At 47.5% G+C, this 25345-nt stretch overlaps 1 protein-coding gene across 5 annotated transcripts in view; it reads right to left on the bottom strand.

Annotated features, from left to right (window-relative positions):
* AAK1 (AP2 associated kinase 1) overlaps positions 1–17970 on the bottom strand; it is an 84063-nt gene extending 66093 nt beyond the window's left edge. For 2 of the 5 annotated variants that reach the window (XM_051640605.1, XM_051640604.1), the window contains exons 1-2: positions 17759–17970; positions 17308–17640 (exon numbers count right to left, since the gene is read on the bottom strand). In XM_051640605.1, coding sequence (XP_051496565.1) covers positions 17308–17470 — 163 coding nt within the window. In that variant the 5' untranslated portion in view covers positions 17471–17640; positions 17759–17970. The remainder of the gene's footprint in view (positions 1–17307; positions 17641–17758) is intronic. The other 3 variants (XM_051640608.1, XM_051640607.1, XM_051640606.1) reach the window with 3 other exon arrangements.
* Between the last annotated feature and the right edge of the window lie 7375 nt (positions 17971–25345).

The following is a 25345-nucleotide window of genomic DNA, read 5'->3' on the forward strand; positions in this document are numbered from 1 at the left end:
AGGTCCCATGAAAGCACCACAGTTGGTCCCAAGAACATGACAAGAACAGGAAGGAAAGCAAAGGGAAACCTCCTCTTACTGTTCATGCCTTACGTGCCTCCAGACAAATATTTGCCAGTTAATTTTTACATGGGCTTCTTGTTTTAGTTATAGTTCCACTAGTCAACTATGATGGGCATTCAGATTAGAGTGCTATTTTTGTCAGTATTAGTCTACACTAATATATTCTTGCTGCTGTCTTGGATTCCATCCTCCCATTGCCCAGCAAGAGGACATCACTGCCACACACCTGCTAAAAAAATTATGATCCCAAATCCCATTTTTCCCCTTTTGATCCATCACTTTTGAGCTCTTCCAGGGCATGGTATTTCAACCCAAAAAAAGTTTTCTATTTCAGTTTTATCCCTTTTTCTTACCAAATGCACCCACCAAAGATTTGTATTGGGAAGCATTCTGTCTTGATACACAACAAGGAACTGGAAGGGTCAGGATCACTGCCTGATGTTTTTTCTGTTTTATGAAGCATCTAAAACAACCTTAAAGCTAGACAGAAATGTTAACATTAATACCTTTAAAGAAAAAGACAACTCTGTCAAGATTTGTTCTTAAAAATGGTTCAAGGTTTAATTAAGAAGCCACAGTAATGAGGCAGACTGTGTTAGGGCTGTAACATCCCAGAGCACCACTACATCAAACAACACTGGTACTATTTATGATTTACTGAGCTCAGCCTGGAACATTATCTCTGGTTCTACTTCCTTCAGATGGAGACTGTCAGAAACACACTTGCAAACAAATCCTCTGTTCTTTTAAGTCATAGTCTTCAAGAGGATGCTACTAGGGTAGGAAAACCTGTGATTAACAAAAATAGCAAAAAAATTAAGAACCTGACTGAAGAATGCATGGGTTGGTGTGACAATACACTGATTATGGTAGAAGTAAAAACAAAGGCCTCGCTCACACCACTCACATCCCTCAGCTCTGCAGGCTGCCTCCAGAAAGCACACTGGGGCTGGAAGGGCCCCTTCAGGTGTCCAACCAGGGAATGTCTAGAGGAGGGCTGGACATTCTGCAGCATCTCATAGTAAGAGATAGTAGCAAGTCATCCTAACAGGATGGGATGAAGGTTCACAGAATCATGGAATGGTTTGAATTGGAAGTGACTTTAAAGATCATCTAGTTCAAACAACCCTGCACAGGCAGGGACACCTCCCACCAGCCCAGGCTGCTCCAAGCCCCATCCAACCTGCCCTCGTTCCAGGGGATGGGGCTTCCAGGGATGGCGCAGCAACAGTTTCTCTGGGCAACTTGGGCCAGTGTCTCACCACCCTCACACTCAAGGATTTCCTCCTCATGTCCAACCTCAATCTCCCTCTCCCAGTTTTCATCCATCCCCCTCATCCCACCCCTTGTCCCAAGTCCCTCCACAGCTTTCCTGGAGCCCCTTCAGGCACTGGAAGGTGCTCTAAGGTCTCCCTGGAGCCTTCTCTTCTCCAGGCTGAACACCCCAACTCTCCCAGCCTATCTTTGTAGGAGAGGTGCTCCAGCTCAGGTTCACTCAGAAACCCCTCTCCTCACATGTTGGTTATGGCACAACGTATTATCAACAGGCAGAAACATTTTTAGAGGCTCCCAAGTACTGCCAGGTTATCAAAAAAGGCCCTTGACTGCCACCAAGAATCCAGTCTTAAAAGTGAACATTACTCACAAACTTGCTTCAGCCTGGTGAAAGATTAATCCCCGAGCCAAACAGCATTTCCTACACCCTCTGCTTTTTTTAGAAGGCAGTGGGAGACAATCTGCTACTATAAAGCCTGGGGGCAAAGGGGCACTTCAGTCTTCTGCAAAGGCATCAGACTCACTGCAGTTACACAGGTACTGCAGGATCACTAGCACAACCTCCAGTTTCTTAATCCTTTTTCAGAACTCAGCATCCAAAAACGTAAGCACTTTGGGCCTTCAAACTTCTCCCTCTCTCCAGAGGCTTTACAGCTTTATGACTAACATATAAAATCAGCATAAAAAGAGGATTCTATTCCTGCCCAAGTGGAGTCAAACGCAGGTAGGTCAAGGATGACAAGATTAATAGGCAGAGGGAGACTTTCCCAGCCTCATTTCACCCTCTCCAATTGCAATAGGATGCTGGTAAGCAACTCCAGACTGTCTCACTGAGAAGGCCTGGCCCTATGTCACTGTCTGGCACAGGATTTCACCCAACTCTGCCTCACTCTCAGGTAGACCTGACAATGCCTGTTGTCACTCCTGACATGTCTAACCTCTTCTTTAATTACGCTACTTAGACACTCTCCACATGCCTGAGTGATTTCTCCTGGGGGTGTTGTCACCCTAACCATCACAAAATCTCACCGAACTCTACAGCGACTTGATTCCAACCCCAGATTCTCACTCTAAACACCACAGACATCACCAAGCTACTGCCAGTCTGTGCCTCACAGGCCCCTGCCCTGCTGGAGATACACTCCCCAGAGTCTCTTTTCCCCCTTACCCAGCACAAAAAGACTACTAGGACTTGAAGCAGGGGTGGTTGTACTGATCATCTCCTTTGTGTTTGTATTTTGTTTTATTACTACATGTTGGGAGTGCTGTTCATCATGATGCTTGGGGTTTGGGATTTAATTAATGCCTGTGACTCACCCTCCCACCCAATTCCATAATCCCCTGACTACATGAGGGTATTTACATGTTATTTTACAGCCATACAAGTGAAGATTATTCACCCTCAAGTTTCACGCACAGAAAACGCGGCGCCTGTGCTAGGCACAGCTTGCGTCATGTCTCTGCACTACGTGGACATAATTGGTGCTTGCACCCCACCACTCACACTACTAAATTAGGATGTTCTTTACCTAAACTAGGCTTGCAAGATGGAGCACAAAGTAGTGACCAGGTGAGCTCAGTCACCAGCTGAAACAGAACAGACTCATACACAAACCCCCAGCTATTAGTGCAACCCAAGTGGCTTTCTGAAGGTGACAAGAACAGAAGGGAAACGCAGCAGAGACAACAGAGCAAGCTCTGTGGAACTTGCATATTGTGTCCAGTTCTGGGCTCCCCAGTTGAAGAGGAACAGGGATTTACTGGAAAGAGTCCAACAGAGGCTATGAGGATGGTGAAGGGACTGAAACATCTGTCTGATGAGGAAAGGCTGAGAGACCTGAGGCTGTTCAGTCTGAAGAAGACAATGTCTGTAAATATCTGAAGAGGGGTGTCAAGAATGGACCAGTCTCTTCTCAGTGGTGCCTGTGACAGGACGAGGGTATCAGTGTGACAACACAGGAAGTTCCACCTAAACATGAAGAAGAACTTCTTTCCTGTGAGGGTGGCAGAGCCCTGGGACAGGCTGCCCAGAGAGGTTGTGGAGGCTCCTTCTCTGGAGACTTTCAAGACCCACGTGGATGTGTTTGTGTGACCTGCCCCAGGTGTTCCTGCTGCAGCTTTGGGGTTGGACTTCATGATCTTCAGAGGTCCCTTCCAAGCCCTGTGATTCTATGAACCAGGAAGGCCGGAATATGGATCTCCTGGTCTGACTACACACAAGTTCCTCTAGCTCCAAGCAGTGCATGTAGGGGTGTGTGTGTTCAATTCTGAACAAGAACAAAACAAAAACCCTTATCCCCTGCCAACATGCTCTCCAGCTGAGAAAACCAGATAATGTTAAACTAAACAGGCCTACTCTCAGCTGAGCTTGTCTACCTCAAAGGAAGTAACAAGCTTTACTTTTTTGGTTTTGTTTTGTTTTTTAAGTCACTTGGCTTATGTTAAAGCGTAACAGTGCCAAGTTTCAGGGACTACTTCAACCTAAAGGCCTGCCCCAGCATCTCCTAGAGCAGTATTTGGAGGAAGCTATTATATCAATGTATATATATCAGGAACACCAAGCACTGGTCTCTGCAGGGTAGGAAGTGGGGTCTCTGCACAGTGCTGCAGGGGCTCTGCTTCATCTTGAGGGCTCTCAAACACAAAGATACAAGTCTCTATAGTCCACAGAGGCCTAAGAGCTACGGAAGCAAATAAGACAGCAGCAAACAAAGTACCACACTGCCTTTCATGCATGGGAGCAGTCCCTGGGAAGCTCCCCATGCTCACTTCCAAGAGGAAAGACACCAAGAGCTGTATCTTATCTCACTATATCTACCCATAACCAAAACTCATTGTAGATTCTAGTTAGTTTAACTGAGCTTTCATCTGTGGGATGGTCTCTCTGAGATGCTTCTATTGCCCTTAAAACAGAAATTTAAAAGGTTTCATACTGGAGCAGAGAGAGAGGTGCTCTGGGAAACTTATCAGATCAGATTCTGAAACACCAACTGCCAATTTAAATAGTCTTAATATTTAAGAGTTATCTCGAGGGCAAGAAAAAAAAGCAGACCATTAACTCCAGCTGAAAGCTCTTTGTGTTAGTAGCAATGGTCACAATCACTCAAATTTGATCCATGTTTTGACCATTTTAAGTGGCTGTTAGAGAGAATCAGAGCTTCAACTGAAGGGACACCTAGGATTTCAAGTCAGGAAACCTGAAACATGCACAAATATCAGGAGAATCAACTGAAACATGCATGTCCCCAGATGAGATATTAAGCAAATGGAAAAATAGCCAAGCCGGTATATTTGCAACAAGGCCAGGAATTCAATAGTGACCACATTCAAACTTTTAACAGTGACACAACTTAAAAAGTCAAGAGACCTCCAAGTTAAACTGAACTTACAGAAAGCACAGCTTCCTGTTTTAAACATTATCCTAGTGTTACTTTAACTAAAGAAACTATACAAGGGACATGGACACAGGTTGTGTTCATGTCAAACTATCCAAGGACAGCAACCTCTTGAAGAACATTCAGACTTCTTTCTGATGGGCAGCAGAACCATAAAATCACCAATGCACCACCTCCAGTAGGTCAAGGGAGGTTCTCCTCTCCCTCTACTCTGCCTTGGTGAGAACCCACCTGGAGTATTATTTCCAGTTCTGGGCTCTCCAGTTCAAGAGAGACAGAGATTTACTGGAGAAAGTCCAACAGAGGCTACAAGGATGGTGAAGGGACTGGAAAATCTGTCTGATGGGGAAAGGCTGAGAGACCTGGGGCTGTTTAGTCTGGAGAAGACTGAGAGGGAATCTCATTAATGTCTATAAATATCTGAAGGAGGGCGTCAAGAATGGACCAGTCTCTTCTCAGTGGTGCCTGTGATAGGACAAGGGGCAATGGACACAAACTGGAACACAGGAAGTTCCACCTCAACATGAGGGGTGAGGGAGCCCTGGGACAGGCTGCCCAGAGAAGTTGTGGAGTCTCCTCTGGGAACTTTTAAGAACCAGCTGGATGTGTTTCTGTGTGACCTGCCCCAGGTTATCCTCTTCTGGCACGGGGTTGGATTTTATAATCTCCAGAGGTTCCTTCCAACCCCCAAGCATTCTATGATCCTATGGACTGTATACAACTTCCTTCCTCCTGGCAAAGGATGGCTTCACCCAACATTAGGAAAGCAGTGATGGGAAATCAAGGCAGATTCTGAGGTCACCTGATTTGCTTTTGTATCACCACCAGTTCTGAACAAACCAGTTCAAACATCCAGCTCCCTGTGTCACACAGTCTGTGGCAGAGAGAATTACACATCCAGCCCTACAACTCCAGAGGTCTCAAGGTTTAGGTGTGAGGCTCTGCACTCTTCCACCCATTATAACCATTTGAAGCAGCAAGAAATTCTCTATGCAGCTCACATTTGAAACGGAAAGAATCTGGTCTCCAAAAAGTAAATCTGCACATCTGAGCAATAGAGTTTTTGCCTGTTCTATCAGGGTAACAGAAGAGGAGGCTCCATTGCTGGCCAGCACAATCTGTTGGGCAGCTTCATGCTGAGCAAGTTCCCTGAGCACAGAAAGCCCAGCATCTGTGTCACCTTTGTGTCTGATACAAAATGCAACTGATGCACAACTGATTTAGTGGGAGGGGGGAAAGAAAAAAGAGGGGATAGAAAAAAAAGGAGGGAAGAAATCCTGTGCATCCATTAGACAGCACACACCAGCAAGGCAAAAATCTGCATCCAGTGCTGCAAAAAAGGTGTGCAGACACAGTACTGCTTTTTAGAAACTCCTCTCACTACCAACTCAAGAAAGCAGCAGCTCACTCAGCTCCAACTCTAGCACTGCTTAAGCTCAAGTCTTTAAATACCACCAGACAAGCTTTAACAGAACATCTAGCATATCTAACAGAGCAAAGGACCCCTCCAGAGTTAAAACAAAGGCTCAAGCTCATCTAGCACCCCAGGGGTCAGATTCTCAGCAAGAGTAAAGCAGGGACATAGTTAACCCTACACAGATTTACCACAGCTGAGAATCCTAATGTGATTATCCAATATTACCAACACAATCATAGGGGCCCTTGCTTAATGTCACTGCTGCAATATCTAGGCCATGACAAGACAGATTTAGATTCACAGGCTCCACCCTCTTCTGGGCACTTCTTTAATAGGCAGGATGTCATAGTTAACGTTGGCACCCGTGGCCAGAGCACCTAAATCCTGCAGAATAAAGAAACGAGAAACATCAGAAGGATGGTCCCTCCCTCTCCTGATTTTAGAAGAGCAAGACCATTTGGCAAGGGGTTGTTGCACCTTTTCTGGGTGAATGTTTATTTTTTTTTAACTATAACACTCATAACTACAAACAGCCACAAAGTATTTACACAGTCACAGGCATTTTGATTGCATTGATGACACGGAAAAAGCTCAACTGGCTCTTCCTCACTTTTCTGGGGTTTATTTTGCTAGATTTGATTTAAAGCTGTTTAACTCAATCTCTTTGCGTTTTTCAGGACCTTGTCTCACTACAGATCTTTCAGAGCCATTCCTCTCCCCTAGGCCATAGTCCTTCAACTCCCAGCCAGTTCCATGGAGAAGGTCAAAAAAGGAAGCTGTAAATCACAAAGTAGTATAGAAAGGAGGTCAGAAAAAAGGAGGGGAGGGGGAAAGGAAATGACTGCCATGCAACAGTTTATGAGAAGCGTGAAAAAATCAGTAGGCAAAAATCATCCTGTACATTAACTCTGCATTCTCTTTCCAAAAGCTTGATTGAGTCCAAGGGCAGGAATAGCTTGTCACACCACCCATTTTCCCAGAGCCCAGTCAGAACACAGTCTGGACTTACTAATTTAGGAGTACTGAAGTCTCACACTATTAGTGACAGTAGTTTCATAACAACCAGCAGCTCCCTAAATGCTGTGGAACTGCACTGGCCTTCACAGCAGGAAGCATGTTTAGGTGCTCACATGAGTAGATTTGCTAGGCATGTGCTCTGCTTTTACAGTCTTGGGTATCCACTGATTCCTCCCTGACAGGCAGGCTTAGAAACCCAGAGCTGATGGAGTCACTATTCTATTATTACTATGCAGCAAGACACACTGCCTCTGAGTAAATAACTTGGCAAAGGAGACTCGGTCCCTCTCTATTGTGACAATTTTAGTCCTTGAATTTCCACTGTAAGACTGAAAAATAAATTAATGGGTCATGAACAACGCATAGCCTAAAAATAATTTAAAAAAACCATTTGTTTAGTGATCAGTCATCTCTCTAAAATGCACATTTCAGTTGCTATTATTCCAAGCAGCTGCTAATAGCATCTGAGACCTCATTCATCTCCAAGTGAAATTAGCAATGGCACAAACATGCTGCAGAGCATGACTGGCTTTGAGTGAACATGACTGGAACTGCAAAGCCAGCAAGAAGCTGCAGCAAATGCACGCAGCTGAAAAGCTTCCCTGGAAAGGCAAGGAAGTAGTGAACAATGTCCACAGGAGGGGAGAGGAAAATCAAAATTAGTTGAGCAGAGAGAAGGTTGTAGCTGGACGTGGGGAGGAAAGAAAAAGCAAGGTTAATCTGGCCAGGGCTGGGACTGGTTTTTAACTGGACTCGCTTGCAAGGACCAGCCAGAGCAGGCTCACTGGGGCCCTTAAGTGCTATGGTAACAGCAAACCCCATTTGGGAAGCAATTATGCAAGGAGCTAAAGAGAGCTCATGGCAACAGTCAAGTCAGACATTTAGGAATTTCGATTACTATGGTAGCACCCAAACATCCCCACTGAGCAAAGCAGCATGAAAAACAAGAGGAAAGCCCAAAACTTGCCTGCTAGGAAAAGCTCAAGCCTACAGATAACAAGGTACTGGAAGAGCTGCACAACAGTGTGTGGAGGCTTGTTTCAAACAAGTTTCTTCTGCTTAAAGCCAGGAATTCAGATTTCAACCTTTTCAAGTTTCCCATACAACTACAGGTACATTTGTGAGCCACAGAAGTGCCATCTCACTGAGTAACAGGAAAACATGACTTAAGGGCTACATAATATTCCTTGAGAAGAGGATACACTAATCAAACCCTGAAGACAGCAGTGAATTTTTCAACTCCTCAGTACATGTCAAGCATGGAGAGAGGTATCTACTATCCCACCAGGAAGCTCACAAGAAATTCAAACCACTAGGTCCAGTCAGAGGCACAAGGTATCCATCATTCAGCACAACGAAAAATAGCATTAAAAAAACCAGCCTCACATGAAGGGCTCTGGGTTTTTCCACAGGTGGGGAAGGAGAGAGAGATGAACAGGCATATGCCTGTCTGTTCATTTGTCAGATGTCCAGCAACAGGAAAGGGTTCCAGGGGTCCAGAACCTGCAGTCTTGTGACTGTTATTCACAAGCCCCTGCAATTATTAGGGATTCAATTCACCAGCACAAGTGAACTTACATAACTGCCTGAGAATTCCAACTTACATGTAACATACCAACATATGCATTTCTGGCATGCTTGCCAGCAGAAAAAGCTTTGAAGGTGGGTTAAGTGCCTGTTACGCTGTTAAGTGTAAAACAAAAGCAAAAGGTAGAAAATCACCATCTGTCCCGCTCCAAAAATAGCATCTTTTTAATTTTAAAAAAATCCAATACATTTTAGTCCTGCCACATTTTTCTGTTGAAGGCTGTGCAAGCAAGGTTGAGTTTGTGTGTTTCCTGTGGTCTCTGAACAACACCAGATCGTTAGAAGATACCATGTGCTAATGATCATGTCACGATCAGCTGGAAGATCACAGCTGCTTGCACCCAGTCAAGCCTCTTTCTGAGCATGTCTCCAAAGGCAAGAGCATATTTTGGTACTGAGCACCAATGCTGAGCCTCAGCAGGCACAGAGAAAGGCAGCCAGGCATCTCCCAGGAGTATGGACAGTCTTTGTTCTGTTTGCAATGTGTAACACAGGGCCATGGTCCACGATAAAAGTTCCTCGATACTATGGTGACATGAATATTAATGACACTGTGGTCAGAACACCCCACAAGGAATTACATTTGCATTTCATACAAGGCTTTGTCACTGCTTTCCTACATTGCCCTTATCAAGCTGCTACATCTTCATGGGCTTCAGACTCTCATTTGTAAAATAATTTGATCAGGCTTTCCTCCACCATCTGTGTGTCTGCTTTGCAGAGAGGGGAAGAGGAACAACCACACACAGAACCACCAGTTGTGTGGCACCCAGTACACAGGGGTCTTTACGCCTGCTAACGAGCAGACACAGCTCAACAGTTCAAACCACAACTAGTAAATGGGCATAAAACTGGAAAGGGAAACTCATATTCACGTATCTAAGTACCTCTAACTCAAAAGCAGATAAAGGCCAAAAGAAATGCTCTTTCAGCAGAATTCTTCTCGCCAGAAATGAGTCTGACCTGAGTGTGTACCTGCTCCTTCCCTTTATCTCTGCCATGCCATTCCTCCTTCACCCTTTGCCATCCCACAATCCACACACTGGTGCTCTGCAATGCATTTTTTAAAATTTATTTCCTTCCAAACATAACCAATTAAAAAAGAACATAAGAACCAGCAGGATCTTCTTAGCTGACAACTGGGGCTGGCTTGACCTTATGTTTGCTGCCTTGTGAAAGGGCTGTAATGAACAGGCAGCCACCAAAAAGCTCAAGTCAGAACACACTCAACTTTGCAAGCAGCACTTGCTGAAACTCCCAGGGAATACTCAGGGCCCATTAGCATCTCCTGCTCCTCAACATGGTCACAAGCATCCTGCTGACACCACCTGCCCTGCAAGGGGGAGCTAGGGCACAGAGACATTGGATGAGACTAGCACGTACCTCCCAAGTTGCATAACAGGACATTTCCAGAACTCTTGTCAAAGCAAGAGGGATCCTACAAAGGGAGAACATTTCCATCCCAGCCACTGAGCCATCCTTCTTACCTCCTGCCCTTACCTCAACTCTCTGGGCAGAGAGACACGGCACTGCTTCTTCACTCAGGCCAAAATCTTCTGCCTATTGGTGCTGGTTATTCCTAGTTATTCATCTACTCTCCACACACCATGTGTACACCTGCCTACCAAGAGGTGCTACAGTATGCAGCTGTCCTGGTTTGAGCCAGGATGAAGACAATTCATCCAAAAGGAAAGGCTGGTGCACATGAGCACATGCATGCACACACCTGCTACCACAGACCCTTCATCTAACTTACAAGGATATTTTCTACAAGCATTTCACTGTATCTTGCATGGCACCAACCATTTGCATATCCTCTGGTATTAGATACTTCTTGCCATAGGTCACAAAGAAAGTTACTAGACCAGAGCCAAGGGTCAACAGCAACCACAAAGATCTTGATGTGAACACCGGGCAATCATAAGATAGGAAGTTCCTATCGATCCTGCTCACTCCTCTGCAGCAGCAGCTAAATGCTGGAGAGATCTTTACTTCTGAAGCACTTCAGAAGTCAGAAGCAACTAATCCTTCAGAGGCTCATGACAGGTAACTAAAGTATCACTGACTTAGCAGGTAGGTTGTGCAGAGAAAGCTGATAAAGCAACAAGTCTGCACTTCTGTGTTCCTCTCACATCAACGCTGACTATTTTAAGTATCTTTAAACACTTTGAAAGTCTGAGTTTTACACAACTCTCACACTCACAACATCTGAACACACAATCCAGGATAGCAGTAATGTCGCATCAAACCAAGGGCTTCCCTTACCTGCTGCAGTGCTTTGAACAGACACTGATGTTCAAGGAAAACCCAACCACCTTCTCATGGACCCTGCTCACTTCTTTACAAGCTCCACCTCTATTTTACTGCTGCTATTAGAGCTGTGCAGCAAAAGCACATGTCAAACCTTGCAAGCATCATTTAGCTTACAGTGGTAAAGGAGATACAAGCTAAGATACCACCTGAATAACAGCTGTGCACTTAGATAGCTTCAGAAGACCACATATTTTACTCTCACACCCTCGAGAACAGCATGCCAGATTGCTTTTTAAGTTCACACAGGCACATTTTAGGGTCACATCCCTATCATAGCCCTATGAACACCAATTAGGGTGTAAAACCAGCACATTCCTAGTAGTGAATGAATGTAGAAGTAGATCAGATCTACTTGTCTCCATCACAGCTTCTAGCTCAACTGGGGGTTGGATGGACGTGCATGCAAAGTCTCTGCCTGGGGAGCTCAGCTGCTGATGGGCTTTTTTTTTATTCTTAATCTATGAGATCATCCATCACTGGTACATACTTTGTTTCTGCAAAATCATGAAGCAAACCAGATGCTCTGAGCATCTTGTTCCAAAAAAGTCTTTAATCCAATCCTGTGACACATGGCCCAGAGTCCCGATGTCAGCAGGAGTTCTGCCACAGAGCAAGCAAAAATTCATTCCCAAATCACACGTGTGCCAAGAGCACACCCATTTCAAACACACTGAGGCAGCATTTGAGAGAGAACACAGACTGCAACCAAAGCACTCAAGCTGGAAGGCCAGAGATCAATTCCTGACTTGGCCACACATGGTCTGCATTGCTTCACCTTCATATCTCAGTGTATTATTTCCCAGCAGCCCTGAAAGGAACGGAAGGACATTTTCACAGACTGTGCCAGAGCTCAGATCCTCTGGCAAGAGAGCAGTGAGAGCTCCTCACGTTAGAGGAGTGCAGCAGCTCTCCTTTGCTTCCCTTCTACTGCATCCTGCTGTAGGCAGCTACCATTAACCTTCATTTCATTTACTGGCAATTCCTGGACCTTCCACAAAAGGAGAAAAGGAAAGTTTCAGTAGTGATAAAAAGCCACAAATGAGAGAGAATTACCTGGCAACTTGAGCCTTTCCAAATCTTTTCCTTGTGCTTGTAAATCACTGTTAGTACTGTTCTTACATTCAAAAAAGTATAGCAGCCAATATCTGATTTAAGGAGGTGTATTTCCAAAACTACACTGCCACAAGGACATCCTGCACTTCCCCCCATCCAAGAAAGTAGGCATTTTCCCAGGGAAAACTTATTTATTCAGCTACCTCTTGTTATCAAAGGAGAACTGGTCCATAAAGCAGGCTCGCTTAGGGCATGTTTCTCCTCAGAGACTTCCTGTCTCTTTCCACAGGTGAAACATGAATAAACACTTACTTAGTACAAATGAAGGCAAATTGGTTGTGACTTTCCAGAAAAGCTGGAGCAAGTCCTGCAGCTGGCAAACTGCTGTTCCAGTGGGCACAGCCTCAGTCTGTCCATATCACTATTTTCACTGGAAAAAAAAGTCCCCCTCAAAGGAAGCAACTTCCAGTCACCATGGACATGGGCAGCATAGTCAGTTCTGACCCCTTATTGGCCATGATTAATGCAGATGGGTGAGCCCGGAAGGCAGCAAGTGCTAAACCCAAAGTGGATTCCAGCTTGTCTTCAGCACATTTATAACTTGCCACCTGCTCCCTCCAACTGCTGACAAGCTCCTAAACAAAGGGGAGAAGGCCCATAACTCAATCAAAACATCATGGCAGGACATGTCCTCCTTAGATCCAAAATGTCATTGTCGGTGTCACAACCCAAGGTCAGTAACCTGCTCACAGATAACTACTGGAACACTTCTGCATGACACAAGTTGGGTAGTTAAACCCTGTATTTTCCCCAGCCAGAATCCCCAAACTAAGCTTTCTTATACCAAGTAATTGACAACTCCATAAGACTGTCGCAGGACTGCTTGAACTAGAAACTAGTTTGTTTTAACATGGAAGGCTCTTTCCTGAGCAATCAACTGCAGGAAACTCTTCCTCCCATGACTACACTGGGCTAACACTGCCACTAAACATGTTTTTAGCTAATACAGCTGTTACATAAAAAAATAGCCACCTCCATGTACAATCCCAGACCCATTCTCTGACACGTGGCATGAAGCTTACAAGTGAGGTTAGAGCCAGTCTCTGGGCTAGACAACTTCTTACACTTAAATCCACTAACACCTTCTTTTCCGTCCTGATTACATCTAGGGACACGGCACACATTCTGCCCCAGCAAAACCTGGGCTCCTAAATGCACCAAAGCACTTGGGATAGCTTGACATAACTCACCTGGGATTCCTCACCAGTTTGTCTGGCTTGTACACTCAAAAACCCAGACTGCTAAAACACAGAGAAGCCAGTACCCAACCCTGCAGGGCACGGAGCACAGGCCCTGACTCACAAGTTACATGGGAAATACACCCTAAAAGTCACATGTCCCATTCCAAGAGGAAAAATAGTTTAATTCCTAATCCAAATGTCACTGGTCAGCTGATGAGCAGCTGGCACTTGGCAGAAGCTAGAAGGCAATAACTAACAAAGCCATGTCTTGAACCCAATTACACCAGAATGGGGTTGAGCATCACATAAATCTGCAAAATGTACCTCAGACAAGGTCTGTTTGAAAGTGAAGTTCTTTCAGAAGAAGCTTGGAAGAACATGGCTTCAGGCTGGGCGTTGCATGCTCCAGGGAAAGGGAACACTAGGGCTAAGCCAGGCAGGCACCAGCAGAAGTCCTCTGCAATTAGCCCAGCTGCCCCTTTTAGTAGCTCAGGGGTCACCCTCCCCCATGGGGCACAGGTTGTGCATTCACAGCCTCACCAAGCTCTTCAGACAAATATTGGCCTGCAGGGCTGCCAAGGAAAACCATGATGAAACCTTCTCACAATGTCTGTATTTTCAAGACAGAGTAAAAAAATATAGCTGACAAATTTAAGCTGGTTTTGCATTGATCATTAAATGCTGTGATCTGTGCGTGCATTAGCTGGCAGCACACACAGGGATGCACTGAAAAAATATCCCACAATTATTAAACTTTAATCCCCCCCTAATTTTCACATTTTAAGGGGAAAAAAGACTGCAAGCAGCACCTTCAGAGCACATGTGCCTCTGCCACAAATGCACACCCCACAAACTCCACAGCAAGTTTCTGATTTCTGCCTCCTAAATGTTTCTGCTGCTCTGGTCCTTATCACAGACACACCAAACTCCTCACAGCTCCAGCATGAGGTTTGGGGGTTTAGGTGGGATTTCCCCCCCCAAATCTACACACAGGCAGAAATAAAAAGCAGCATTCAATTTGATCAGACTGATTTGGTTTCTTTTAATAAAGAAAACATGAAGATAACAGGCTGACTCACTCACAAACTCCGAGGCCTTCTGGGCATTCACCTCAGCTCCTCTGCGAAACCCCAGTCACCCTCAAGTCAGTAACAACCCCCCTAAGCCCATTCTGGAGCACTAGGCTGATGCTGTCAATGTTTACCCTGGCCTTGCAGAACTCCAAGGTCAGCAGCTCTGACCTCCCACAAACTTCGAGGAGAATTTTTCAAGAGATTATTCATGCTACTAACATGGATTAGAGCAAGACAACCACAGAGACTCAACTACAATTCACCTACAGCAATTCATTGTTTGTAAAAAGATAATGATTCACCATCGTTCTAACACCATGCATAAACAATTGCTCAAGTTCCTTCTCTATTATCCTACTTCCTTCCAAAAGGAAGGAATGTTCCTCCGCGCCCAGGAAAGCAAGTATCCAGAGACAACTATTTTTAAGGAGATGGGGAGGGAGGTGTACCCAACCACAGGCAGTATTTTGGGGGATCTATGCAAGCAACTGTGGCACATGGAAGTGTCTGCCATCTGGCACACCTGGCAGTGCCCCAGAGAAGAACTCCCTCCCTGGAAAGGGCAGCAGACATCTTCAGCAGGGTTGCTCAGCAGAAATGAAGGTGACCAGCCAGAGCTGTGACAGGTAAGAGGTAAATCCCAACACTTCCATTCTAAAAGCTCTGGTTCAACCAGTTCCTCAGGCTTGCAGCTCATGCCTCCCCCACACCACCCGTCACCATTTCAGAGACTCTTTCTTTCAAGCCACTTTTACATCTCCTATTTTCCAGGCTTCACCGGCTGCACCAAACACAGGCCACTCCTCTCCCTTCCAAGGCAACAACGAGGATGAGAGATGTTTCTTCCTCAGACAGGATACTCCTACTCCAAAGTGTTTCCCAAGGGACTTTTCCTTTCTGCAAAAACAGCCAAGACTTCACAAGTTGCCTTTTCAACCCTGCTGAACCATGTAAATTCACTGCAGACACAAAAAAAGTTTTCCAGGCCAAGGATTCAGACATCACTAGTGCAGGAACCAGGTTGCCTGAGAGCTCCCCAGGTCTCTAGCTGAGTCAGTGAAAAATTGCTGTTTACCAGCACTTGGGGAGCTCCACCAAAAGGCCAGAAGCATTGCAAAGCTTCAGCCCTTCTGACTCATGCCGACCCCCCCAGGTGACCTATGTTTCCTTCAAAGGAAATGGCATTTCCACCCTTCTGTTCCCATCAAAAGGCCTGCAAACCTAGAGCCACCTTGCTCTTGTCCCCTTGGAGACTTCACCCACCCGGCAGAGGGATTTCAGACTGCCCACACTGGGAGTCTAACAGTGAGACAAACACCTCCATAGCATATTGCACCATCCCACAGACCAGCAAGAAACCAGGAATCACTGGGAAAAGCCCTCACAAGCAGCAGCTCCTCCAGGACAGGGAGGTACGGAGGAGAAGCATTTCTCCCACGCAATCTGTGCCACCGCCTCACACCTTTGGTGGCTGTAGCTTAAGTCTGAAGAGCAGGAAGGAGCCCAGTGACACACAGGCTGCTTCCTGGTGCTGTCAGCACCAGGCCAGAACCAGCCAACAGATTATTCATCAGCAAAAAAAAAAAAAAGCCTCTATTTTCCCATCTTACCAGGATGAGCACAGCCTGCACTAAAAAAAGACTGTGACATCTTCTCAGGTTTAGCTTGTATAGCTCCTAAGCTCCTAGGGCCAAGAAGGCCTTGGAAAGATCAACCAAGACAAACCTTTATTGCAAATTTCAAGTCAGGAAAAAAAAAAATCACTATAGTTACGAGTTGAAGGGCTGCTGCTGGTGCTCCTCTCAGCCCAGCAGGCAAAACACATCACAGTTGTACCTTCTTGTACGTTGTGGTGGCTTTTTACAAACCTGAACGCACACGGTGTGGAGTCCCTTTTCCATTTTAGGGTTCTTTCTGTAAAATCCAACACAGGTCCTCCCACTCAGCTCTCATACAGCTGCTACCCTCTCCTTCACAATTACAAGATGAAAACAAAACACTGTTTTGGCTGAAAATGCAAAGGATGCTGCCCAGGAGAGGGACCAGGAGCAGGTCTAAGGAGATCCAACATCTCTCTGAAGGTCGAGGCTAAGGTTACCAGCCAGAGCCACTCATAAGGTTCCTTACAGGCCAAACAAATGAAATGTAAAATGATAGTTTAAGCAGCAGTGATGGTTACATTTTTAAAAAATACCATCAGCAGCTTTCTGCACTGTGAGGTCTGTACACATAAGGAGTTTTATAATCCCTACTGCTCATTTTTAGCTCTTTATTTAAAAAAAAAAAAATATTAAAAAAACACAGCTGGGATTACTGCTTCCCCTGCAGAAACCCCAGGCAAACAAAACCCCCTCATCCTAGATCCCAGCTCGCTCTACTCAGCCAACTTATGTCTATGTTATGTCTCCAAGGAATCTACTCCAATTCCTCTGTGCTTGAGGCAGGAAAGGAGGCAACTAGCTGAAGAAAGTTAAGAGTGAAGACCACCATCTTCTTTATTTACAGTACCCTGTTCTGCACCAAAACATGTGACAATTTTGTATTTGTTTTTGAAAAAAAGCACCTCCCAGATTAGGGAAGGTGAAAAACCATTAACTTCAGAAATCCTCTCAATTTCTAAGCCATTACAAAAATCCAAACACCCCAAAATCAAACCAAGCCCAACGAACCCACACACATGGGAGGACCAGAAATGTCAGCTTGCAGGTGCACGGGACTGCAAGTCTGTCAAGGACAAGGAAGTATTAAGGGAGAGAGGGATAGAGGCGGAGTGCACGGGAAAGGCCAAAGCCTCCCTTTCCAGCTTTGTGAGGGAAAGGGGGAGGGAAAAGAAGCAAAGGCAGAGGGCTCAGCGAGAGGCCCTGGGCTCTTACCTTCCGCCAGCACCTCGTCCACCGTCACCTGGTAGCGGCCGATGCTGAACACCCGGCCGATGTAGCCGCTGCCCGGGCCGCTGCTGCCGCCGCCCCCGCCGCTGGTGCCCGACCCGGGGCCAGAGCCACCCTGCTCCCGGCGCGAGTCGAAAAACTTCTTCATTTCTCAGGAGGCAGCAGCTGCCTGGTTACGGGGGGCGATGCTATTTTTAAGGTCCTAAGCCCCCTCCTTCGTCCTGCCGCAATCCGGCCGGGGCCGGTGAGGGGGTCCCGGGGCGGCTCGCCTGATGGGGCCAAGCAGAGCAGGCGCGCTGTCCTCCGGGGGATTCACACCTGCAAAACCACAGGGGGGATATAACGGGAGGGGAGAGGTGGTCACCCCCACAGCGCGGCCTAGGCCACCGCAGCCCCCTCAGGGGCGCCCCGGCTGACAGGGCCCCCCGCCCGGTACCTCTCTGCGGGCAGGGGGTGCCTCCATGCACCCCGCAGGGCCGGCCTGCCGCAGCCACACCGGCTGCCCGCGGCGGGTCACGGTGGGGGCCGCCTGCCGGCAGGGCCCGGGGCCCGCATCGCTGCCTTGGCGGAGCTCCCGGCGGCCACCGAGCCCGTCAGGGACCGACCCCGCCGCCGCCGCCCCCCGCCGGCCCCATCCGACCAGGAAATGGGCTGTCACAGGAAGTCCCGGCTGCCGGCGGGAGCACCGCCCCCGCGCCTCCGCCAGCCCGGAGGGCCCGGCCCGGCCCCGCCGGCCCAGGATGTTCCCTCGTCCCCCGGAGCGCGGCCGCGGCCCCGGAGCGCGGCCAGGGGCGAGCGCCTGTGGCGGGGGAGCAGCTGGAATGGCGGCCGCGGCCCCGCCGCGCGGCACGCTGGGAGCGGTAGTTCCCGCTCACCCGGCGGTGGCTGCGGCGGCCGCGGCCAGGACTACAACTCCCGGCATGCAGCGCGGCCCCGCCGGGCCCGGGGGCGCGGGGCCGTGAGGGGCTGTGAGGGGCCGTGGGGGGCTGTCAGGGGCCGTGAGGGGCTATGAGAGGCCGTGAGGGGCTATGAGAGGCCGTGAGGGGCTGTCAGGGGCCGTGAGGGGCTATGAGAGGCCGTGAGGGGCCGTGAGGGGCTGTCAGGGGCCGTGAGGGGCTATGAGGGGCCGTGAGGGGCTGTCAGGGGCCGTGGGGGGGCTGCGGGCGCCGCCTGGGCCGGGGGCTTCTCCGCGGCCCGGACGGTGAGGATGGAGAGCGGAGGGTCCCCGGGGGCCGTTTCTTCCCCTCGCCTGAAGGAACCGGCGCAAAAACCCTGTCAGCGAGGAGCTGCGGCCCATTCTGGCTCCTCACCGCGCCTATTTAGGTTTATTTTCAAAACAGTGCGCTTAAATTTGACAGTTTCCTGTCATAATAATGAAATCCCGCTGCCGTAACGTCTTGGTCTTGACCTGGAGGTTTGTGTTCACGCGGGCCTTGCTAGTGCATGGTTCAAGAGCCTAAAATAAAAAAAACTAGACATATTTCTAGCCCTCAAAACCTGCTCAGTTCTTTAAACCCAGCAGTTGGTTTTGTAAAGCCTGCACCTTAGATTTATTAGTAAATTACATCTTTCTCTTCTCCCACTCCAGCACCTCAAGCAGCTTGCAGTGAGATGCTCATAAGCAGCAACACGCCTCATATCAAGATCCCAAAGCCCTTGGGTCAGCCTCTAAAGAAGTTTAATTTAGCTAAAATCTTGTGAAATTGCCTATACATCCACTTCAGTTCTTTTCAGCCGTTTTCCTCAGAAATAAGGAGAGTTTTTTTCCAGCCTACAGCCTTCACAGCAGCCAGCTTCTCCCCACCTGCATTAACAGCCAAGGCCGGACCTGGGATTTCAAGAGCAGAGGGAAACATTAAAATGGCAAAAGCCTGTGATCCAGAATATAAAACCAGCACTACTCTCCATCCTCCCCTCCAACTAGGACAGGAGAGGAAACCAGAGCTCACTCATGTTTTCCCAATGACTATTATTTCCTGTATTATGGCAGTAACTACAGCTCCTGTCCCAGGCGGGCGAGCTCAGCAGGCCCTGGTTACTGTGGGATGGCAAAAATGTTTACCCTTTGGGCAGCCCTTTTTCCTTTGAGATGATTCCAGCAATTCCAACAAGCCTGGATCAGCATCTTGTAAACAGACCTAATGGTGTTTCTCCCCCCCCTCAGAGTTTAAAGACTTCTAAGATGCATGTGGCTGAATAAGCGAGAAAAATTGCTGGTGATTTTGTTTAGCATGTTGGACATGCAGATCTAAAAGCGTATCACCATAAAGGTGCTTTTCTGCTGAGCCACTGTGCCTCTTCATTATGGTTAATGCTCCACCTCTTACATCAACCCTATTCTCAGTAGTTCTTGTAGGAAAGGGGATACAAGCCCACGCTGCTGACCCCAAGCCCTCCTTGGCCACCATCATTCACCCATAGTCTGTCGGGTCCTGCCTCATTTCCAGGTGTCACATACAAGACATCCTAAGCCCTCACAGCTGGAGCAGCCATCATCTCAGCCAGTCAGCTAACATGAGGACTAAGGCAGTCCTTTTTCATTTAACAGGCTTTAATCTCCATTCAACCTTGCTCGGCTGAGGTTTGGGGCTGAATCATAGAATCATAGAATCACAGGGGTTGGAAGGGACCTCTGCAGATCATCAAATCCAACCCCCCCGCTGCAGCAGGAACACCCAGGGCAGGTCACAAGGGAAGGTGTCCAGATGGGTCTTGGAAGCCTCCAGAGAAAGAGGCTCCACAGCCTCTCTGGGCAGCCTGTCCCACGGCTCCGTCACCCTCACAGGACAGAAGTTCTTCCTCATGTTGAGGTGGAACTTCCTGGGCTCCAGTTGGAATCCATTGCCCCTCGTCCTGTCACAGGCACCACTGAACACAGACTGGCCCATTCTTGACACCCACCCTTCAGATATTTATAGACACTAATAAGGTCCCCCCTTATTCTTCTCTTCTTCAGACTGAACAGCCCCAGGTCTCTCAGCCTTTACTGATCAGACATGATGTTCCATCATCCTCGTAGCCTCTGTTGGACTCTGTCCAGTAAATCCCTGTCCCTTTTGAACTGGGGAGCCCAGAACTGGTCCCAGTTCTCCAGGTGGGTTCTCACCATGGCAGAGTAGAGGGGGAGGAGAACCTCCCTTGACGGACACACTGTTGTTAATACATCCCAAGATACTATTGTCTCTCTTGGCCACAAGGGCACGTTGCTGTCCCATGGATAATTTGTTGTCCACCAGGACCCCAAGGTCCTTCTCCATGGGGCTGCTTTCTAGCAGGTCAACCCCTAATCTATAATCTATATGATGAGTTGCAAATGGTCCATACAGAAAGTTCATTTGCCCTTCAGGGTAAATGTGAATGGAGTAAAGTCTTGGTTGTTTCGATCCATTTTTTAGTTTTTTTAAATTCCTCTAACCTGTGAAACATCCGCAGGCATCTAAATAAGACTGAGGTAAAACACCCAGTGCAAAAAGAAAGTCCTGTAATCAGTGACTTCTGGGGACTCTGCAGAACTGAACAATTTTCAAGGAAATTGGGCACCTCTGTGCAGTACAGGGAAATGACTCATTTCCAAGTAAAGAAGATAAAGCCCACTGCTGTGCAAGAGCATGCAGATGCACTGCTGAACAGCCCAACTCTGCACCACAAAGTGCTTCTTTTCTTTTAAAATGTACCTGGAATTGCTGAGGTATCATGCACGCAAGCATCACACCCACATACAACCACAGGGCCCTGGTGTTCTGGCCACAGGCACAGCCTCTTTGGTGACCATTCTGGAGAGGAACAGCACAGCAGAAGTTGATACTCAGCTGGAGATACAGGTGATTTTCTTTATTCCAGAAGGCACGAGGCTTGGCTGCACTGCTGCAATCCCAGTGACCTTCACAGGGATCAGAAAGAAAAGAGCCTGAAAGCTTCAAGTGAAGGAGCTAACGGGTGCTTGCCCCAGAGACATGGTCTGGTACTTCTGTGTTAGGCTGGAGCAACTTCAGGGTGCTCACAGATCTGTTCCACTGCAGAGAGAAACCTCAGCCTGATTAACACTGTCCATCCTAAACACCAAATTTAGCTGCTAAAATCCCATGACACTATGTTTAAAATATCTGGGTCCTGATGGTTTGGTCAGCAGAGCTGTTTGCCTGCACATTGTCTCCCTGATCCCTTGTTCCCCTCTACTGCCAAGAAAGTGGATTCAAATCCTCAGGAAGAAGCACATTAATATAACTGCATCCCTCTTGATCAAACTTTCCAGACAGCTCAGCAGTTTCTAAATAAAAACACACGTCTGGAAAGGTTTCACTCGAGTAACCTAAAAGCAAGGACACACTGTCCTCTTCTGGGCATTTCCAGACGTGACAACAAGAGCCCGCACAGCCTTCTGTGCTTGGCTTCCTAACTTGGTTATCGCGACACATAACTATCCAGCTGATGGTCGTATTTTCCTGTACTCAGTGCATAATAATTAAGTCTTCTCATCCGGATTTGTTTTTTTTTTTACCTTGTCAAAGATGTTCCCTCAATTGCACACAGTTACTGCCCAAGTTCCTGTCAAGATTCCCACCAGCTCAGGAGCATCAGAGCCACTATTCTATCTCTCTCTCTTTCTGCCCATGTTTTCTGGAATCCAAGAATTTCTTTTAAGTCCACAGCAATGGCCCACAACCATTACTAGTGTGACTAGAAAATATATCATTTTACCACCCCCCAGAAAGAGAACTCTCAAGCCTGCATCACACAGCTAGTAATGTGGCTGTCTGCAGAGGAGCAAAGAGAAGACTCCACAGCTCTTGTCTATGCTCTACCTATTTAAAAACTAATAATTTCTACTTCTTACCTGCTTCTGTCTGCCCATGTGAGACATGCTCACTGGCTCCAGCAATGGCTGCATTTCTTCCATCAATGGTAATGGTGACCTAGTATATGTAGCATCATAGAATGGTTGGGTTGGAAGGGACCTTACAGGTCATCAGGTTCCAGCCTCCCTGCCATGAGCAGGGACACCTCCCACCAGACCAGGCTGCACAAACCTCATCCACCCTGCCCTTGAACACCTCCAGGGATGGAGCAGACATAACCTCCCTGGGCAACCTGTTCCAGCACCTTCCTACCCTCATGGTAAAGAATTTCTTCCTGATGTCTCACCTAAATTTCCCCTCTTTCAGTTTAAAGCCATTACCCCTTGTCCTGTCACTGCCCTCTCTGGTGAAAAGCCCCTCCCCAGCTCTCGGTGGTTCTGCCTTTTGGCTTTGCTGGGTGAGCTCCAGACTTGTGCTGTGACTAGTGCTGATTCTTATTGCTTTCCTAGGTGAGCTGTGGACTTGCTTAGATTGGCTGTTAGGAAAAAGTTGTTTACTGAAGCATTGGAACGGGCTGCCCAGGGCAGTGGTGGAGTCACCATCCCTGGAGGTGCTCAGAAATTGTGCAAATTGTGCAAACGTGGCACTCTGGGACATGGTTTAAAATGGGCAGGACGACGTTGGATTGATGGTTGGTCTTTTCCAACCTTAATGATTCCATGGCCCTATGCTGCCTTGCTTTGGCTCGTGATCCCTGGTGGCTGGTGAAGCTGTTACTGCCCCTGACTGCCGGGAGGCACAGCAGGACTGGGTCCTGTTTGCATTCTTGCCCACAGTGCTGTTGCCATCCCTCTCATGGAGCAGCCCTGCTCATGTTGCCTTTTAGCACTAGACACCTCAGGTTAAGGTGCTTCATGTGTTTTCCCTGCTTCCAGCACCACCTCATCCTATTTCCATGAAGGAATAAGGCACATGTGCCTTAGAACTCCCCCATGGCTGGGCAGTCACAGCTCTGCTTCTATCCCCTAGAGCTAGGTTATAGCCAAATTACAGAGCAGATAAATCAGATAAAGCTACATTGAGGCAAATATTAATTAAGAAGAAAAAAAAATAAAAAAAATAAAAAATGAAAGCTATTCATTTCCTCTTCAGAACTATATGTATGCTAATTGAAAATAAACATTCAGTAAGCCCATTACATGAAATTTAGGCTTGATCATGCACTTCAGGCTGCTGGAAGCAGTGGTGTAGCAGTTCATAGCCTGCAGCTTTCAGGGCAGGAGGGCTTAGGTGGTACCACAAATAAGACAGAGCTTCCCCAGGGGCATTAGGATTTTCCCTGACTAGATGTCTCTGCATGGAGCTGGCAACTGCCCTGAGGCCTGAGGTTTAAATTATATCAATTAGTCTTGATAGTGGAGGTTTGTTGGAGGCAAAATTATTATATTGGTCCAAAGGGAATGTGAGTGCAGTTACAGAGGTCTGGCCCATCTCTTGTCCTTGGTGTGAATTTGTCACGGCGAGTTGTAACCCTGACTGTTCTGTGTCCACCTGCTGATGGCTTCCCAAGGGAATCCAAATCCTGTGAGGACTCCTGCACATCTTCTGCCCCAGCCTGCACCTGAGGCTCTGCTGGGGATGTTAGAGCAGACCTGGGAATCCTAGAATCATGAAATGGTTTGAGTTGGAAGGGACCTTAGAGATCATCTAGTTCCAATCCCCCTGCATGGGCAGGGACACCCCCCACTAGATCAGGTTGCTCAGAGCCCCATCCAACCTGGATGGAAAAGGGGAAACATAACTCCCATTTTCAAGAAGGGAAAAAAGGAAGACCCAAGGGGACTGTAGACCAGTCAGCCTCTGCGCCCAGCAAGATCATGGAGCAGCAGATGCTCCTGAAAGTTCTGCTAAGGCACGTGGAAAATAAAGGGGTGACTGGTGACAGACAACATGGCTTCAAGGGCAAATCCTGCCTGACTAACTTGGCTTCTACAGTGGGGTCATGGCATCAGGGGACAAATGAAGAGCAACCTGGGGATGTCAGAGCAGACCTGGAGGTGTTAGAGCAGACCTGGGAGTGTCAGAGCAGAACTGTTTTCCCCAGTCCAGGTTGAACAGTGGAGGGTGAGGCAACACAACTAGGATCAAGAGCAAGTGACAACCTGTATGACTGCAAGGGGCCCTTTTGAAGGTACAAGTGTCACCCCACAAGTGCCTAATCATCCTCATAACCCCACTACAGAGACACTTGCTGTCTCCAGTCCCTCTTTGGCTACTGCTCATTAACACAGGCAGCTGATGGAGCTGTAAAAAACCCATAGCCCAGGACTGTTTGCCTTCCCTGCTGTTTTTGGCTGTAGTTAATAAAAGAAAACAGTAGACTGGGCTCCTGGGCAAGTGCAGCCTTACATTTCTCTGTCAGAGAAAGACTGAGTGTGGGGGTGTTTCTGAGACAGTGTCAACACAGCATATGCTGTAGGACAGCAGCATGGAAAGCACTGTGTGGTAGCACCCAAGACAGTGCTGTAGTTGTCACTGTCATCAAGGACCTCCTGTGGTGTGCCTGCCTGCAGAACATGCAAGCAACAAAAATCTTCTAACTGAAGCACATTTGAAATGGGGAGTTTGACTCCTGGCTTTGTCAGGAGCTGGTGGTTGCTGTCTTCCCTTGCAGTTTTATTTTCTAAGGCATGTCGTGGTCTCCTGTTTTGAAAGCACTTTGGGTTAGAGGGATTTTGTGAAATCAGTTCTGCTCCCCTGTTCCTTCTTGGTGTTGTGTGACATGTATCTTTGTGCAATCAACCTGAGTCTACCCAGAGAGCCCTTAACTTGCACAGCAAAACCCCTGCTCTGTGCTCAGGGCTGTGTGAAGTCCTGTCTGGATTGCTAAGAGCTGGAGTAGCTGCACATTCCCCAGGTAGCACTCCCTGTGTGAGAACACGGTTTCTAATGCTTATGGTAAGTAATGAAGAGCTAAGAACACTTCTGTTTCACAAATGGAGTATCCTGGTCTTCCCACCTCAAATAAATACTGTTTTCCTATTTCTGGAGTGTGTTTGTCACCTTCCTTCCTCTTGTGTTAAAAGGGCTTCGCTCAAATAATAAAGAAAAGCTTCAGGCTGGCTGTAGGATCTTCCCCAAAACACCAGTGTTTCTACACCAAAGCTACTTCTGACTTGGGAAAATGGACATTTCACCTTACACAGACCTGAACTGGAGGAAAGGAG

Source organism: Apus apus, chromosome 26, assembly GCF_020740795.1.
Source record: "Apus apus isolate bApuApu2 chromosome 26, bApuApu2.pri.cur, whole genome shotgun sequence".
NCBI classification, from domain to species: Eukaryota; Metazoa; Chordata; class Aves; order Apodiformes; family Apodidae; genus Apus; species Apus apus.